Source organism: Rutilus rutilus, assembly GCF_951802725.1.
Source record: "Rutilus rutilus genome assembly, chromosome: 2".
Classification (NCBI taxonomy): domain Eukaryota; kingdom Metazoa; phylum Chordata; class Actinopteri; order Cypriniformes; family Leuciscidae; genus Rutilus; species Rutilus rutilus.
The window spans coordinates 19959372-19978372 of NC_140210.1; the positions used below are offsets into that span (position 1 = coordinate 19959372).

Consider the following 19001-nt stretch of genomic DNA (forward strand, 5'->3'; position numbering starts at 1 on the left):
AGCTGCTCCGAAATAATCATAGAATAGGAGAGAGCTCGTGCTTTGATGAATACCATCTTTGAAGAAATCGTCTGGGTTTTCTCTGCATCAGGGCTGTTTTGGACCGACTGTTTGAATGCATTTGCTTACCGGAATGTTGTAAAATATTATTACGATTTAAATTAGTACAAGTAGGAATGTACATACTGTCACTGTCTTGGATTCTTATTTTAATGTTCTGTTGTGTTTCCTTTAGTTCCTGTTTCCCTGCTCTGTTTAGTTTTTGTTTCCTTGGTTTCTGATTATGTCCCTGTTGGTTTCTATGGTTAATTATTATCATGTGTTTCTTATTTAGTTCATTGTTATCCCCTGTATACATACTTCCTGTACAGTTTAGTCATTTGTCGTTTATTGTCTTTTTGTAATGTGTTGTTTTAACAATCTCCTGTGCTTATAATAAAATACTGTAGTATTTCTCGTTCATACGTTTGCCTACTACACCAAACCCGTTACACATACAAGACATTTCTTGAGGTTTCTAATCAGGCACTGAACAGAAAACCTGTTATTCAGTTTATCGAACCAAATGCTTTTTTTAAATTGTGAATTTAAATGTTTTCTTTCTTTCTTTTTTTTTTTTTAAATGGAAAATCTGGTAAAAAGAAGACCCACTCATTGGCTGCAGGTGTTCGTTGTTCTCTTTTTTAAAAACTCTTGTTTGACAGCAGTGCCATGGTCTACTTTCCCAAAGAATAACAGGTTAACAGAGTCCACCTTTTCAGCTTTTAGTTAACCTGAAATTGTGCCGGAACGGGACTTGAAGTTCCCTATCTTCTGGCAGTGCTTTCAAATTCAGTAATTATAGTGTTCTATGTGATAATTGTGACAATGCTTTTAGAGCCAACCATGAAATCAACTTCTCTAGTAATTGACTAATTAACGTTGTCCAAGAACACTCTTGAGAGATAAAAAGAACAGGTTAAAAGCAGGGAGGTCAAAAAATATAAAAAGGTAGAATCATTTGAAAAATGTAGCCAATTATTTTTTTTATATATATATTTTTTTATATGTTGAATCATAAAAAACAACAACATAGTTCTCTATCAACAATGTCCAGTCTTTTTAAAGATATGAAAAATGTGGACTGGTGTCTGACGTCATTATTGTAGTTATGGCATTTGGGAAGGAGATAGAGAGATGGGGGTAAAGGAAGCTGGAAAACAGCCGTGGGGCTCCTTTTTGTGCAACCCAAATTGAATAGAGAAACCAGCCTTTGAGAGATGTAAAAATCCACATGCTGCCACATCTGAGCATTTACAATCATTTATTAATGCAGAGACGTGGGAGCAAACTGGTAAATTTTTTGTACATTCTGACATCCATATTCTTGCATTCTCTACAAGACAGAAAAGCTTTCATTCAGAAAAACAAGAGCATGCAAATGTAACTATCAATTCATGCTTCATTCATGTGAAACTCAGTTATTTTGATTATCAATGCTGAACCTGCTAAAGACTGACTGTGATTCTGTAACTGTGGGCACACCAGGGGCATCTAAATGTAATGTCAAGTCCGACACGAAGACTACGAGTGGCAAAGCGGACCAATTTATCAACAGTTAATTTAATTTTCAATATACAAAACAAAAGTGGATACTCTACAATGGGAAAATAAGCACAACAGTGTGCTAGAGCACAATCAAAACCAGACAGTGAGTAAACTGAACTGAGGACAGTATATACAGAGTGAAATTAATGAACAAAACAAGGACCAGGTGTGTGAAATCAATGAAACGATGAGTAAGCATGACGACAAATGAAAACCAGACTTGGTTACCATGACAACCAATGAAACAGAAAGTAAATACAAGAAACATTTAAAAAATAAACTTAGGGTACATTTACACGACAACAATGAGCAAAAGACGGGAAAGTTTATCCTTTTACGTTTTTCGTGTACAGGCGACAACGTTGTCAAAACGATCACCGTTCACTCTGATCCGTGAAAAAGACTAAAAGTGCTGTATAATGCATGCCAGGCGAATAGTTGCCGATGTCACTGAAAAAGACTTGACAAGTGATACGCATGCACATGATGTCACCGTTTTCACAACTGCACATTTTTGTTGTTTACATAGGGACAATGTTTTAAAAAGTTTCAGGCCACCAAAATGCCGTTGTCATCTACATGAATGGGCAAAACACATAAAAAGTTTTCCTTTTTTATTTGAAAATGGTGTGTTTTTGTAAACGGCCCCTAAAAGTCCATGAAAATGAAACTTGTGACACCAGCACTTCACAGCGAGACAGCATGTCTCTTAGCTTGTGTTATCATTCAGATGCTGATGTTTTGCCTTGAACTCAGGATATTGACAGGTGAAAAATACTTGATTCAGAAAACAATCCTTGAAACGTAAATATGTTAAAATATATTTGCATGCATATCACAAACTCTTTCTCTCTCTCTTTCTCTGTCCCTCAGGATGGCATGGGAAATCTTCGCGTAACCAAAGAGGGCATCAGATTAGAGGGAGTGTCGGAGTTCCTTCTTCCACTTTATGTGAAAGAGATCAAATCCAGACAGGTAAGAATTTCGTTTTCTATACCTGTGCAAAAGGCAAATCATGGTGTAAACTTTTTTTTTGTTTTGTTTTTGTGGCACTTCATTATATATACGGGTAATGGCTGATTAAAATATTCTGATGGTACTTCAAATGATTTTCACTACCATGGTACCATGTCACAGTAATACCATAGTACATTTTTTAGTTGGTGTCAGCAAACTAAGTGATTAGGGTAGTGGGTTTTGGCTTTGGACGAGGATTTTGCTCCTGTTCTCTTCACAGGTGCAGTAGGTCACATTGAAAGAGCTGGTGCTGAATCCACGTTAAGCAGCTCAAACAACCTGCTGAACTTTGCCTGCTAAATCCCTCGGTGAAGCTATTTCACTCGGTGCTGCCATTTAGCGAGTGAATTTACTGGTTGACGTCTTTTCAGCCTGCACAGGTTCAGCTCATTCATTCAGCTTTATGTTACACTTGATGCGACAAGGGCTATTATTTTATGATTAAATTGATTAAAATTTCTAGTTCCTTTAAAATGTTTATTTTTGTATTTTTTATCTGACTGATCACTTCTTGTATATATATATATCCCGTTTTATATACTTGTGTGTGCGTGCGTGCATGCGTGTGTGTGTGTGTGTGTGTGTGTGTGTGTGTTTGCATGTATGTATGCATAGGATTAAATGTATGTACATAAAGCATTGGATAACACAAAAGGACTCTTCATGCAACAGTTTATACATACAATGAGTATCTAACCTGCATTGTATATAATATAATATCATTTTTTGTATCATGTTTAGGGCACAGGTTAAATGTCATTAATGGACATTTGAAAACTCTTGTTTGGCTAAATGTAGTCATGTAATGCATGCTAGATTTAGCATTTTTGCTTCCCATTTGCAGTTTGTCAAGGTATAAGTTATAAAAGTTAAGGACATTAATACAACATCTACACTCTTCATCAAATGCCGACACACCCACCGTGCTGACAGGGCATGTAAATTGGGAGGGTTTCAGACATCACTGGTCTGTCATTCCAGGCACCAGCTGTGATGCTGGAGTGAGCATGGTGGGGATTCTAGCTTGAACTCTTGATATATGTGAAAGGACAAAGTGTAGATCACTAAGATGAATAGGCCAAGCACACCAGCACACATTCTTTGTCAAGCACACATACAGATAAGTACACAGGGTCGGGTGCTTCCCAAACTCCTGCTGTACGCATGCATCATGTTCTGGTTCATTTGTATTAGGCTTCTGTTGACCTTTAGCACCCAATTGTAAACACAATGTTGTTGATCTATTTCTCTCCTTCTCATTCCCTCTCTTTCTCATTGTGTCTTACTCTTAAACTCACTGTGGCTGTTGTCACTGCGGCATTCATAATCTGCAGTATCTATCTATCTATCTATCTATCTATCTATCTATCTATCTATCTATCTATCTATCTATCTATCTATCTATCTATCTATCTATCTATCTATCTATCTATCTATCTATCTATCTATCTATCTATCTATCTATCTATCTGTCAACAAATATTAAAGCATGAATTTCCTCTAATTACAATAAAATATTAAATTATTAACTTAACATATTTAATTTTACTCTGACTACAATTGTACTGTATTATATATTTACTTATCCTATATTTATTTCAACATTTAACAAACACAGTGTTGTTATAGTTTTTATTTCCGTCATGTTGAGCAGAGGCAAATTGTAGTATTACTTTTATGTTGTGCATATACGTGATTAATCACATATTTATAGGATGCGTTCGGGTGAGTTAATTAACCCGCTTGCTGCGTTTCAGTTTACTGGTGTTCATTCACTGTTTCCAGAGCCGATCCTGACCTCCCTGGGGCCCTAAGCAAAATTCTGTTAAGGGGCCCTCATACCTGACACATGAGCCATGTAAACCATTTGCCATTGCCACACAGTCACACCTCCCACTACAATCCTCCCTCCTTTAACTACTACTAATGAAAATGTAATTCCTGATATCAGAAATAGACATTGTTACTAGAAAAAGTACATTCTTAATATCAAGAATTCACATTTTAAACAGTATAAATGTAATTATTGATATCAAAAATGCACCCTGTGAATGAATACAGGCTAAAATGGCTTGCCATAGCATGTCACTGTGTTTTAAATGATAAATGCAATACTTGATGGTTAGTATTTTCCTGAGGGATGTCCATATCGACCAGTATGTCCAGCCAATCAACATTTTAAATGCAATATAGCCTATAAATCAATACATTGTATTATCAATGTCTAAATCATAAATCAATGTCAATACATTGCTTTCCATCTTGCTTTATTGCAGAGTTGTAACTAAACTGACTTGGAGACTAGATAATCATTGTCTTGGTTTAAAAGTATGTGCACCTATAATGAGGAATCCCATCACGCCCATATTGTACTGGTCCCCACTTTTTGCTGTAAAGGGCGCGTTTCATTTCGTGCACGTGCATATGAACGCTTGTTAACACGCTGCGCGGTTATCTCAGGCACAAAGCCACAGAACACAGCCCTGGAAGTGGCCGGCATTAGCAAGCAAGACACAGAAAGACCAAAAGATGTACTGCCCAGCTGGGTTAGACAGACAGACAGACTAGAGAGAGATGCACATCAACTTAAGTTTACTGTTCTTTGCTGACATCAAACTTGGAGAGGAGAGAACACAAGTCTACCTGATTGCTGTTCCCGCAAACCACTCTCACTGTGTTTTTTTTCTCTCTCTTTTCGTGACCAGAAGTATAGTTCCACTTCATTTTCTCATCGACGTTGTAAACTTTGATTGACGCGCTTTGACACGAGGGGGAGGTGGGGCCTTGAGTAATTTGCGGGGCCCTATGCAACTTACGTAGTGTGCGTGATCTGTCAACTTACGTAGTGTGCGTGAAGCGACTGTTTCGCTTCAGCTCGTGCTGCTCAAGCAGGTCAATCCCCGTCACACTGAATTAAATGATCTGAAACAAGCATAATCTTTCCCAAAAAGTGCATTATTAATATTCTGTGCTGTCATGTTTAATATCCTTGAATTTAGGGTGCACATTTTCCATCTCATCTTTGTAACAAAATGACAAAATCAAGAAGCCATTTTTTCGACCACAACCTTAGCCAAGTTCTTTATTTTATTTTTTTAGCAGTCCAGCTGCTTTAGTTTTTTAGCCTAGGCTATCCCATGTTAAGGGACATTATACAAAACATGGGTTAACGTATATGCTAGTCCTTTCAACAGATGTAGTAATTGGCACACTAGAGAAACTGAAATGAATAGAGGCATAGCAGTCTCTGATAGTTTAGTCTATACCGATACACTGTGCAGAAATAATGGCCGCTGAGCCTGTTTGGAGTGCACATTCATTAATAATGATAAACCCTTTTACCACTGCTCAGATAAACTTATAAAGAAGCATTGTCCCTGAGCCAATAAATCAAAGTGCCTAATGTGTTAGCCGCAGTGATTAGCATTAAAGAACACAAACAAAGCGCATGCTTTCTGCTAGCTCGCTGATGGCACTCCTGATTAGCCTCAATAATCACCAGCGCACATCAAAGCCTGTTGAGGGCCCTTTGCGTTTCCCCTCAGCACCCCACCGAGAACACAGCGTCGCAAATCCCAACACACCCTCGCAGCGACATGGCGGCCATTTTGGATCATTTGCCTCAGATGACTGTGAGGGTGCGACATTGCAAATTATAATTAATCCACAAAGTGTAGAAAGCCAGAAGCTAGAGTTCGGGGGATGCGGCATGGTGGTCTTGGTCTTGGAGGAGAGCCTTGAGCTGTAAAGCTGAATACTGCAGACAAGCTGTTTTGGCGTCTCCTACAAAGAGGGATTGTGGCATAGCCTGAATTGACACCCTGCTTCTAAGGGCCACCAATGGTGTGTGACACAGGCACTCATGAAAGAGTGGCCAAAAAAGGAAACATATGAAAGGAAAGGTGCTTGAGAAGGATGAATAAAGATTCGCAACATGAGGGGCAGCAGGAGTAGTGACAGTATGTAGCCACCAGTAAAAAAGAGGCCTGCAACATGAAAGTTTAAAAGAAAAAAGTTTTTTTGTGACATTGATGGGCTGTCAAACTGACAAATAACTTGCACTTTCATTTGAATTTGAATCAGACTTTATTTAGAATTGTATTTCAGAATTGTAAATAGGGGCCAAGCACCGAATGTGCGTAGGCACCTTTTGAATATTGGTGCGTCTTAGTCAGCTCCCTAGGTCTAGTATACAAATATTGTATACACAAATTCGGGACAACATCCTTGTTGTACAACATCACTACTGTAATTTATGAACAACTGCATAACAGATTTTTCTGACTTTTTTTAATGTTATGTAAAGTACATTATGATAAATACTTTTATTGTAATATATACAGTACATGCAGCAATTCAGTCATAAATGAATTATAAATGTTAGCTAGATTATGTTACCTGTCTGTCAATGTATAGTTATGCTGGAATATATTTAAATACCATTTTCTTTTTCTTTTTTTTTTTACATTTATCGCATGTAATTATGTGTGGTGAGTTGGCTCGAGTGATTTATGTTTCGCGCTTCAGAACTTACGGCGAGGGAACATAGTGAGCATCGATGTGTTGTGGGTCTTTTTAGGGAATAAACGTTTCAGTGCACTGGATGGATTTTGCGATTGAGACACCCCTTGAAATGGCCGACTCACTGATCAGTGCCCGGACTGTAGGGATTCACAGAGACTGTTAGTTTTCTTCTTCTTCTTCTTTTTCTGCTCTTGAAGAGGAAAGTTGTGAAATTTGGCACACAGATAGAGGATAGTCTGAACAAAAACCACAGTAATTTTGGAGTCTCTAAATTGATGCTTCTAGTGCCACCAATTGTCCAAACTAGAAGGACTTTCCTCTGATTCGTCGACTCAAGACGATTTGATTGCACCCTATGATGTCCTTTTCTGTCGTGAAAATCCTTTTTTTTTTTTTTTTTGTGACATGGGAAGACTGACATGTAATAATGGTCATATGCATACCTTTATAAACATATAGGGGGGTAAGTTATAGTGTGGGTTATGGGTCTCAAAGTGTCCTTATGATCTATTTTGGTCTTCCTGGATTTGGGTTTAGTAGTGTTCCTGGATGGCCATGTAATGATGAAATTGCATTCACCATATGGCAAAATAAAAGGTTTAAAATATTTTTGGCCCTGTCCTGAATTGCCTACTGGAAAATAGTGAGACTTCTCTGTAAAGTTTGTGTCCAACATTTCTGTGATGCCTGCATTGATGGCTTCACAAATATGCAGTCTGTTATCCAACAATCCAAGTGGCTTTACTGTACATTACCAGAGTGAGGACTGAGATATTCTGAGGAACTTACACTATATCGTTCAAAAGTTTGGGGTTTGTACGATTTTTCATATTTTTGAAAGAAGTCTCTTATCTGACCAGGCTGTATTCATTTGATCAAAAATACAGTAAAAACAATAATATTGTGAAATAATATTACATTTTCAAGTAACTGTTTTTTGTTGTTGTTTTTTTTTTTATATTATTTATTCCTGTGATGACAAAGCTGAATTTTCAGCAGCCATTACTACATTCTTCAGTGTCACATGATCCTTAAAAAAGCATTCATGCTGAACATGTTGCTCAGGATTTATTGCTCTGTATAGGTTGCTCAGCATTTATATATATATATACATTATCATTATCGATGTTGAAAACAGTTGTGCTTCTTAATATTGTTGTGGAAACTCAACAATAACATATTTAAATGAATTAATATTAATATTTTTTCCAGGGTTCGCCGAATCGGAAGTTGAAAAGAACAGCATTTGTTTGAAATAGAACTTTTAAGATTATGCAGGTCTATTGTCACTTTTGATTAATGTAATGCATCCTTGGATAAACAAAAGCAATAATTTCTTTCAAAAATAAAGTTGTACTGACAGCAAACTTTTGAACGGTACATCTAATCCTGTTATATATTTAACCATGTATTTCATCACCTACAGTTTTGTTTAGATTGCAAAATCCATTTAGTTCATGAGCTGAAATTATTATGCTGATACATGCAAAGCTGTTTCCTTGTTTTTTCCTTGTTTTCAGGACAGGATACAGGATATATGCAACGGGTAAAGCAAGATCTCCTGCCATAAAGTCACACCGACTCTGCAGTGCTAATTTAAGGATGTCTTTTCAGCATATATCCCACTGTGCTTTGGATAAAAAGCTGAGTTAGTCAGGTTACAGTGGGAATGTCGTTGCCTAGGACAAGATAATTAATTAAAGGCCTGATGTATGTGTGTGTGTGTGTGTGTATGCATGTTTAAATGTTCATGTACACCTGTTGACTATAACCAAGGTCTCACGCATGTTTTATAGGTGTCCCTCTCAAGTTATGTGTTTACGTCACTATAGGCACAGAAGACAAGAGTTTATTTTTGCCTCCCAACCTTCTGTCTCTTGTGAATGTTGCACAACCATTCTCTGGTGCTCTCTCTTTCATATGCACTATCTATCATTTCCTCTTTCTCTCTCGTTCGTTCTCTATGGTACTCCCTTGTGGCCTTGTTGCTAGAATGCCTGTATTGGGAGTTGCTAAAACGAGACAAAAGTTTCCTGTTGTAGGCATTATTTCCACACTCTGTATGATGTAGGAAGAATATGATATTTTCTCTTGTTCTCCTCCCCTTAGTAATATCCGCTTTTATTCCATCCTTAAACAAATGTTGAGACAAGAAAAAAAATGTCAAAATGATTCTCTAGGAATGGTTGAAATGATTGTAAATCCCTCCTCAGGAGTCTAAACACAATCCACATGCACAAAGGCTAGAGCTTCTCACTTTTTTACTGATCATTGGAGAATGAGAGAAATAGAAAATGTGACAAATAAAAAATAGAGACCTAACGTGCCCACGAGAGTCTGCAAGTAGAATAGGTGCACATACCATTCAAAAGTATTTTTTTAAAGAAATCCATACATCTATTCAGCAAGAACTAATTGATCAAAAGTCAAAGTAAAGACATTTAATGCTGTTCAACCTTCTATTCATCAAATATTCCTGAAAAAAATAAAATAATAATAACACAGTAACCACAAAAATGTTTAGTAGCACAACCGTTTTCAACATTGATGATAATAATGTTTCTTGAGCAGCAAATCAGCATATTATAATGATTTCTGAAGGATCATGTGACACTGAAGCCTGGAGTAATTGATTATAAAAAATCAGCTTTTCCATCACAGGAATAAATTAAATAGTAAAATGTATTGAAATTAGAAATCAGGTATTTAACCCTACAAAGGGAAGTCCAAAAAGAGGCATCAACACATTAATTTATTGCTATATATTGCTTATTAGGACACAAATAATACAATTTCATGATTAAAAAAAAAAAAAAAAAAAAAAAAAGACTTTTATTTTAAATTTTAATGTTTGTATCCTCCAGGATGCGTCGCCCCGTTGGGGGTATAAATATATTGAGAAAAAAATGTTTGTTTGACAATGCTTGTTACAACATATTTCAAAATATTACTGTTTTTATTTATTTATTATTTATCAAATTTGATCTGATTTGAACATAAAATCACACTGTGCACATTTTTATTCCTAAACTTCACTCAAGGCATCAAATTTATTTATGTTCTTTAAAATATTTCGTTATCAAATATTGTTTTCTGTTAATTGGTAGAATTTGTTATTCATCTTCGGGCACATCCCTGATATTTGTCAAATATTGTGGGGAAAAGTATTGCAATATTTTACAATGAAATTGTAAATTGTGTAATTTGTGTAACATGCTGATGTTATGGAAATCACCAATTTTGAAAGTAGTTTGATGTCATATTAGTGCATATAGACAGTATTCGAGCCACTCCTGTATAGGACGATGTATGAACAGGACAATTCAAAAGTCACACCTGTCAGTAATTACGGTTTCCAGTCCCAAACACTGAGTGTGTTAGCAGAGAGCAAGGGATTCACAAGTATTGGAAAGTGTGTTGGTACTAATGATTTATTCAGGGGGTTAGGAGTGTGGTGGAATGGCCCATGTAAAAATAGGTTCCCATTAACATTTAACAACATTTCAGGATGATAAAACATGGGGACTGTTCAGACCTTCAGGAACCGAGAATGACGGAGAATATTAATTATTCTCTCTGCGCTCTCTCTCAGATGCACAAAAATTCTCAAAAGCCTTGTGGGCACAGGTTACCTCTGCAATTACCTCTCATCTCTTGGCAATGTCATCCCACCTTTCATTTTGATTGGCTCAATGAACTAGTCCCACGTGCGATGCGATTGGATAACTCTGTGTTGTATTGCTGTGATTGGTTAGGCATAACCCAACATCTAAGCACAAGGCAGATGTGTCATCAGAGAGCAGCAGGCATAACGAAGAGTGATAGTCTCTTTATTTACATTAGTGTCACACAATCTGTTCTGTCAAAGCACATTATTATTGTTTTTCCGTACAGGAGGGGTGGGAACTATGTTTACGCGGGCATGCAATGGCGATATGATGCTGTTCGACAGATGCAGAGATGACAGCAACTGCTAGTGACATGTAATATAACTCACAGTGAGTTTCCACAGCAGTGTTTTTAAATTACTTCAAATGTTTCTTGATACCTTAAAGGGATATTTCACCCCAAAAAAAAAAAAAAAAAAAAAAAAAAATCATATTTTGCCATGTTGTCTTATGTTGTTCCAAACCCGTAAGACTTTCGTTCATCTTCAAAACACAAACAACTTATCTCATACTGTATCTGAGACATTCCTGTCCCTTCAATTTTCAATTATTATTGCCCCTTTCAGTTATTTGTATAGTGCTTTTCACAACAAACATTATTTCAAAGCAGCTTCAAAGAAAATACATGTCTACGTTACAATTTAGAGTGATCTGTTATCAGAGGTGAATGTGTCCAAGTTATGTATTTCAGAAATGTACACATACAAATCACACAGTTAGCTAACAATTTATTAATTTAAGGCGAAACATTGAGCTCATTGAAGTAATTATTAGAAGTTGTGAACAAAATGATTACAATATATAGAAAATGTAGCATTATTGGTGCATTATTAGTAGATTAGGGTTAGGGTTAGTAGAATAAGATGACTTACTTGCAAAGTTACTTACAGTCACTAGAATGTATGTTGGGGGACCACCAAAATAAAGTGTTAGCAGATATTAAGCAGACTACCAAGTAATATTCTAATGACTTGTAGTTGTACTTATAGCTAGCAGAGTGTCTAAAGTGGACTATCAAAATAAAGTGTTACCAAAATATCTTCTTTTGAGTTCTGAAGATGAAAGAAAGTATTATGGGTTTGGAACAACATGAGAGTGACTAACAAATTTGTGGGTAAACTAACCCTTAGATGCCCTCAGTATGTGATTTTTATGACAGCATTCCTGTGAATTACCAAATTAGTGTTTGATGGGACATCACCAAATAAACGTGTGTTTAGATAATTGGGGTCACTGTCTCCAGAACAATGAGCCGTAGTTAATTAACCAAATAAATATAAACACTATCTGCATCTTAACATCTCAAGGAGCCAGCACCTTTGGCAAATTTCCAGCTGTTGCCTTTTCAGACGTCGAATTCCTCGCCTCGTCCGCCGCTACATGGTGACATGGCCGTTATCACCAACCTGGGATCAACTCTACCTTTCTCGATTAGAGAAATGAATTAAAAACAGACACGGTTTTAATTAATGCTACACGTTGACATTACACAGGCTAGTGGGCCATTTTAGTTTTGATCCTCATCAGCGGCTAATGACATTTAGCCGGGGTCCATGTAGCATGTGTAAAAGGGCAGGCTAGCCGTTGGGTGTTTAGCTAGCAGGGCTCAGGGTACAACCTGGACTGTGGAGGTAAATGTTAGAGGTGATAAGAGCGTATCAGCGGGACTGAGGAGAAATGAAGTCTGGACAGGAAATTCCAGAGACTGCTAACAATGATAAATCCAAATAATCTTTGAGTTTTAGATTTAGAAAGTGATGCACAACCTTTGCTGGAGATTTGCTTTACCCTGTTCATGGTGCAGAAAGGAAAATGGCTGCTTTATTGAGATAAACTGTTCCTTTATGTCGCTGAGTACACTTTAAAGTAAGTAAAAAAAAAGGTGTTTGCTAGAAATGTTATCTTCTCTAAACTGCTCCATATTTGCTGAGAAATGGCATGTTTGAAGTTGTCAATAAAATATGAATTTAAATGTTTCTTGAGCACATTCATTCAGCATTGAATGTCTTCCCTTGAAAATTTTAGAGATTTAATAATGCTTCTTGAAGGCTTCTTGTTTATGTGCACAATATGTTTCTGAAAGGAATATTAGCTTACTACTTACGGCATTCTGTACAGTATTCACTGTATATGACATACTTTGTAGTATGTGAAGCTAGTATGTAAAATATGCAGTGTTAAACATTTCAAACAATAATGTTCTCTATTGTTATCTCATTATGTTGCATGTTTCATTCAGTATGTGGCGTCCAGTTGTCAACAAAAAAAACGTGACTTTCTAAAAATGGGGACGTTTGGTGAAAAAGTCTTACCTTGTGGAAGTTTGAACAATTAATTACTTAAGATATTGAGAGACTGTGATATCAATTTGTCACACTGAAAATATAAGAAAGGTCAAGTTGAGTGCATTCCATTGTGGGAGTTTCTTATACTCACCAATTTTTTGATCAAAAATACAGTAATATTGTGAAATATTATCACAATATATCAGTAAACATTTATTATAATTGTCAGTGTTGAAAAAAGTTGTGCTGCTTAATATTTTTGTGATAGTTTTTTTTTTTTTTGATGAATAGAAAGAACATTTATTAGAACTGTTTTGTAACAATGTAAAAGTATTTACAGTCACTTTTGATACATTTATTGCATCCCAGCTGAATTAATTTCTTTCAAAAATAATCTTACTAACCCCAGACTTTTGAACAGTATACACACAGTATGAATATGAGTGTTATGGTGGTATGGCTTTCCCGAACATGTTAAGCTATATGGAACCATTTCTGTTTACAACAATGCTTTAAGATATTGATATGCTGGGCTTATAATTATGCAACCACATTTTGGATGTTTTTAGTCAACATTTCCTTTAACTGCAGCAATTTGGCTTTAGTTATTATTCTCCTTCAGCTATAATGTTTCCTGAATTCACACTCATTCTTGTGTGAATTGTCTCCTCAGTGATTAACAAAGTTGAAAAGGACAGCAATTTCATTCACGTTAAGCAATGGTTTTTATTTCGCAAAGAGCCTCTGTGTTTCTCATTGGTGGGATTCATGAGGACTGTCATTAGTCAGTGCAGAAAGTACGCAGCTGTTACTGCTCCTGGGGTTATTTCTGATCATGTCAAGTACTAATTACCTTACCTGTCTCTAGGGTGATTTTATTTTGACAGCTACTCCAGGATCTGAACGTTTTTTTCAGAATCTCTGGATGTTTTTCAGAATTTTCAAGACATTTCTTTATTATCTGTCTGAACATGTTCTTTCCATGCACATGCAGATTGGCGTTTATATATGTGATAAAAAAAAAATTCTGATAAGAACATGATTGAACACTTTTTTTTTTTCTTCTGAAGTGCATATTCTTAGCACCATGAAGCCTCTCTAACCTGATTTTCATTTGATTGGTGGAAACATCTGTCTTAAATTTGTCCTTCAAAGTTATCATGCATTTAATATAATTCTGGGGCATATTTTCTTTGAGTACTTTTGGTAAAGGTTTTTTCTTTTTTTTTTTTGGAAGATGAACACAGCTGGCCTGTGTTGATCACAGATTTGTGTCGAAATACCAAAATTGAGTTTGACCTGACAAGGCCTTATAGATAATCAACAAAATACATGGGATACATGTTTTTTTTTTTACTCTAATTTGCTACATTTAGCATTGTTTTTCCCTGCTTTCTTTGTTTGAGATTTCTGACATGTTGAGCCTTGGTGCTCACATGGGAGATAAAGGTTTGAATATGGCCTCCTTTGTGTTTCAATCCCATTTCCCCTTTCTCTCTCAAAATAATGTTTTTTTTTTTTTTTTTTACTTCCAAAAATTGTTCACACACACACACACACACACACACACACACACACACACACACACACACACACACACACACACACACACACACGCACACACACACACACACACACACACACACACACACACACACACACACACACATATAAATATTAATATAAAGGTTAATAAAACGTTACACTCACTTCAGTTCTTCTGGAGGTGCAGCAGGAACACGAATAGTTGGTACCGATCCTTTTTTCAGGAGCAGCTTCTTAGAAAAACCAGCTTTACTGACCCTCGTTTGTAAAGCAGTCTGGTGTGTGAAATGATTCGCGCAAACATGAAAGCATTGACGTTGATCGTGGGGAATATTCCCTTCGAAAACAAACAACTTCAGCGGTTCGGATTTAGGAATATCAAAATGACTGCTGTGTTCCTTATTACACCCAAGAACAGAACACCACAATCGCTTAGACGCCATTCTGCTCATAGACAGTGCTTGCTCCAGTATCAACAATGACCGCGCCGGTCCGCACGGACTATGATTGACAGCTCGCTCACGAGCAAGGGCAGGTCTGTGTTGAAACGCTGCTGTCAATCAACAATCGCGGGAGGGGCGTCCGACCGTGTGACGTCACACGGTCGAACGGCTTGATTTGAGATGGGGGAAAACATATAAGAAGATTAAAAAAAAACACTGGATGGATTTTTATCATTATATGATGGTTGTGTACAGGCACTGCCAACACACATTTCAGTACAATCAACTTGTAAAAGTGCATGTACCATTATATGACCCCTTTAAGCATTAGGTCAGTAGGCGGAGAGTAGGCGGACCTTTGTGGCACATATTCGAACATATTCGACCACATGAGCGTCTACACTACAAAAGCAATCCGGTCGAATATGTTTTCGACTACCTCTGGAAGTGGTCGAAAGTGGACAATCTCAAAATGGTATAGACCTGTGTTTAGCGTCATCCACTTGTGATCCGATCGACCAAAATGCATCTTAATATCAGGTGTGAACAGCGCCACTGTAACATCAGTGTGCTTGCACTACCATTATAGATAAGCCCAGATCTCCAGGTCTCCCCATGAGGATGATAAGGCAACAAACAAGTGGTGCACGGCTCCTAGATCATTTCCTGCACAGGAAAACTTAGAAGATCAAAAGATTTTATATGGACTGCTCATTTACAGCATACTGCTTACAATTACGATGCAGTAAAATGAAGATCAATAGGGGAAGATAAGCATGATATTAAAGAGGAGGGGTTTGATCAGTATTACAGTGACAAATAGTCCCTGTGGTCTGCTCACGCTGGGATCTGAGCGAAGATCTAGCTGAGAGCATGAGAAATACTCTTGGGAGAGTGATGCATTATGTTATGCTGCTGTAAAGCCACACTGTGGCTTGAATCTATAAAAAGCTTGCTCATAATTAAAATTTGTAGAGGCCTGAAAAATGACAAGATGAATGTGTGTATGAATGTGCATGCATTGTCATTGAATATATTTAGGTTTACAGTACGTGCACGTAATATGCATGTAATGAAACGGCATATAGCTCTTTGTAATCTATCTAGCTATTTCTTTGTAATATCTCGATTTCTTCATCCATCCATCCATCTAGAAGGATGCAAAAGAACTTTTTTTTTTTTTATAGTACATATTTTAATAATTTAACTAATTTAGTTAATGACAAATCAGGCATCACTACTTCACTTATGGATTTTGTGCATGACCTACATTTTTGTTTTGTTCCTCGCATAAAACTATGATATGGATTCAACCGACTTGAAATATAAAGCATGTACTATTATGGGCCACTTTTATCATACTTTTGACGATTTGTGTTCTTTTTATAGCTTTAAAGGTGCATTTCTCATTAATTTTAATTAAACGTTAAAAAACAGCAAATACACTGTTCAAAATGAATATTTTGTGTTCCAAGAAAGAAAGAAAAAAAATCAAAGAAAGGTTTTGGAATGACACGAGGGTGGGTGAATGATGACAGAATTTTCATCTTTGGCTGAACTATTGCTTTAATAAGATGTAGACCTGGAGATCAAGAGATTCAACATACGTACAGTGTTAAACAGCAGTGCATGTCAAACTGTCATTTTAAGCTTGCGCCTCAAGAACATTTCAGAAAAATGCGTTCTATTATGCTTCATATATAATTTCAAACTCGCACTGACAATACTGTCACCTGTCTGATGTGGTTTAGCTCATCTTTAAAACATGAAGTTCACCGTCTTGTAAGCTAATTTCTGTATTACTGTGTGGTTTTGCTATATTGTGTGTGAATTTGACTGTGCGTGTGCAGTACAGGCCGTGGCTAAGGAATCAATAGAAGTATATTGGCTCAATACAGGGTAGAAACTTTTAGCATGTTAAGAAGAACAGTCAGCAGAGAATGACAGAACGAGTGCAGAGAACTCATCCAACTCAAAGAATGTTCACGTACGCTCACTGCAAAATAGAAGATAGTAGAAAGTGTGAATTATGTATAAATATGTCTTTTTTTCAGCAATAGTAGTATTTTATTTGTCTTCAGGTTGCTTCTGCTGGCGTTTTCTTTTGTTGATTACTCTGAGAACAGGTTGGCTAGTTGAGCTCAAACTGCCAACAAACCACAGGATTGGACTGAATCGCTAATCAATAACCTATTACCAATCAGACAAGACTTTCTCTCCGGTTTCATTCTACTTTCTTGTGTTGAGCATGCATTTGTGTCTGCGTGCCTGTATGTGTGTGGGTTTGTGTGTGTGCAACCAACCCTTGCGAGGTTTGGCCCTCGAAGAGAGAATAATTTTCACACAACAGTCTGTTGTGTGCTCGCAAATCACATTGCTTATATTGATTTATGGAAGCCACAAAATAAAACTTTGTGTAAAGGATAGCATCAAATAAATCTTCTGTGATGGTTGTTTTTACCATAAATAGCCAACTTTGCAAAGTTGCATCAAATACATCTTCTTCAATGTTTGTTTCATCTAAACTTTATGAATGCTTTTGCTAGGAGTGTCTTGGGAAGTGTACTCAGGGCAGGACATTACAGACTGACACTAATCATAAGGCTGGATTTAATGCTTAATACTCAAATTTCTGACTCTGGTTGGCAACCAATCATATTCCACTCTGCCCAAGGCCACTGTGAGATTGGATGATATCCAGACATCAGTGCTGGGCGTTTGTCAGCTGGGATCAGCAGTACTTTGTGTGTGTGAGCAGTCTGATATGCTAGTATAATCCTATTCCTCAAAGTGCGAAACATTTGGCCTGCATATGCGTATGTGAGCAAAGAAGTGATCATAAATATGCAAACTGGTTTCATTTTACGATATATTAAGTTATATTTTATTCATAAATGCTCTGGAAATTGTTTCACAATAGTCCACAGCCACAATAAGTAGGGGGGAAAAGACAAACTTCTAAGACAATATAGCCTACTTGTTGGTTACACTTTATTTCAAGGTGTCTGTGTTACAGTGTAATTATACATTTAAGTACTGAGTAATAATAATAATTAACTACTTACTATATAGGGTTAGGATTAGGGTGTGGTTAAGTTTAGTTGCATGTAATTATACACAATTTATAGTAATTACTATAGTAACTACAGCGTGTAACAATGACACTGTAAAATAAATTGTTACCTACTTGTTTAATGAGAAGCATATTTCAAGAATTCTCTGAAAAAAAAGGTTTTAATATTTCAACATGTTTTCATGTAATGTTTGAAATACATTATGTTCCTCAATATATTCATACTGAAAAACAACAAAAATTCCAATATATTTGTAGAATTATTATTATTTTTTTTATAAATCAAATTGTGCAATGTTGACACTCGTGAATGCAGCTGGAATACATGCAGTCAGAAGTGCTTCTATAGTGCACATCCTCACAGCAACAAAAGTCTGCCGTAGAGATAGAAATCACTTCAGGGTAAATTAACCAAAATACGATTTGCTTACATTTGCTCATTAATATTAACCAAGATGTTTGAATTCAAGAAAACTTTACAATAAGGTCTCATTTGTTGACATTAGTTAACTACATTAGTTAACATGAACTAACAATTAAAAATACGGTAACTCTTTACAATACGGTTGCACTAATATGCATTAATTCATGCTTAACAAAGGCACAGATAGGTATGAGTTAATGTATGAAGAACTAAACCATTTATTAATGATTACTGCATCAGCAATTAATTAAGATTCTATATGATTAATAGATTAAGTAATATCTGAATTGTTATTAATTAAATGTGTCATAATGTATTAATTCCTTAATAACATAAACTAATAGTGTAAATGAATATGTTAATTTAACCACAATGGGTAGAAGCCATGTATTTCAACTTCCAGTTGTCTGCTTTAATTAATCATTAGCTTATGAT

At 36.3% G+C, this 19001-nt stretch overlaps 1 protein-coding gene across 3 annotated transcripts in view; it reads left to right on the forward strand.

The window, feature by feature from the left end:
• sgcz (sarcoglycan zeta) overlaps positions 1 to 19001 on the forward strand; it is a 291539-nt gene that overhangs the window by 206531 nt on the left and 66007 nt on the right. For all 3 annotated transcript variants that reach the window (XM_084402171.1, XM_084402173.1, XM_084402172.1), the window contains exon 3: positions 2461 to 2562. In XM_084402171.1, the coding sequence (XP_084258297.1) occupies positions 2461 to 2562 (102 nt within the window). The remainder of the gene's footprint in view (positions 1 to 2460; positions 2563 to 19001) is intronic.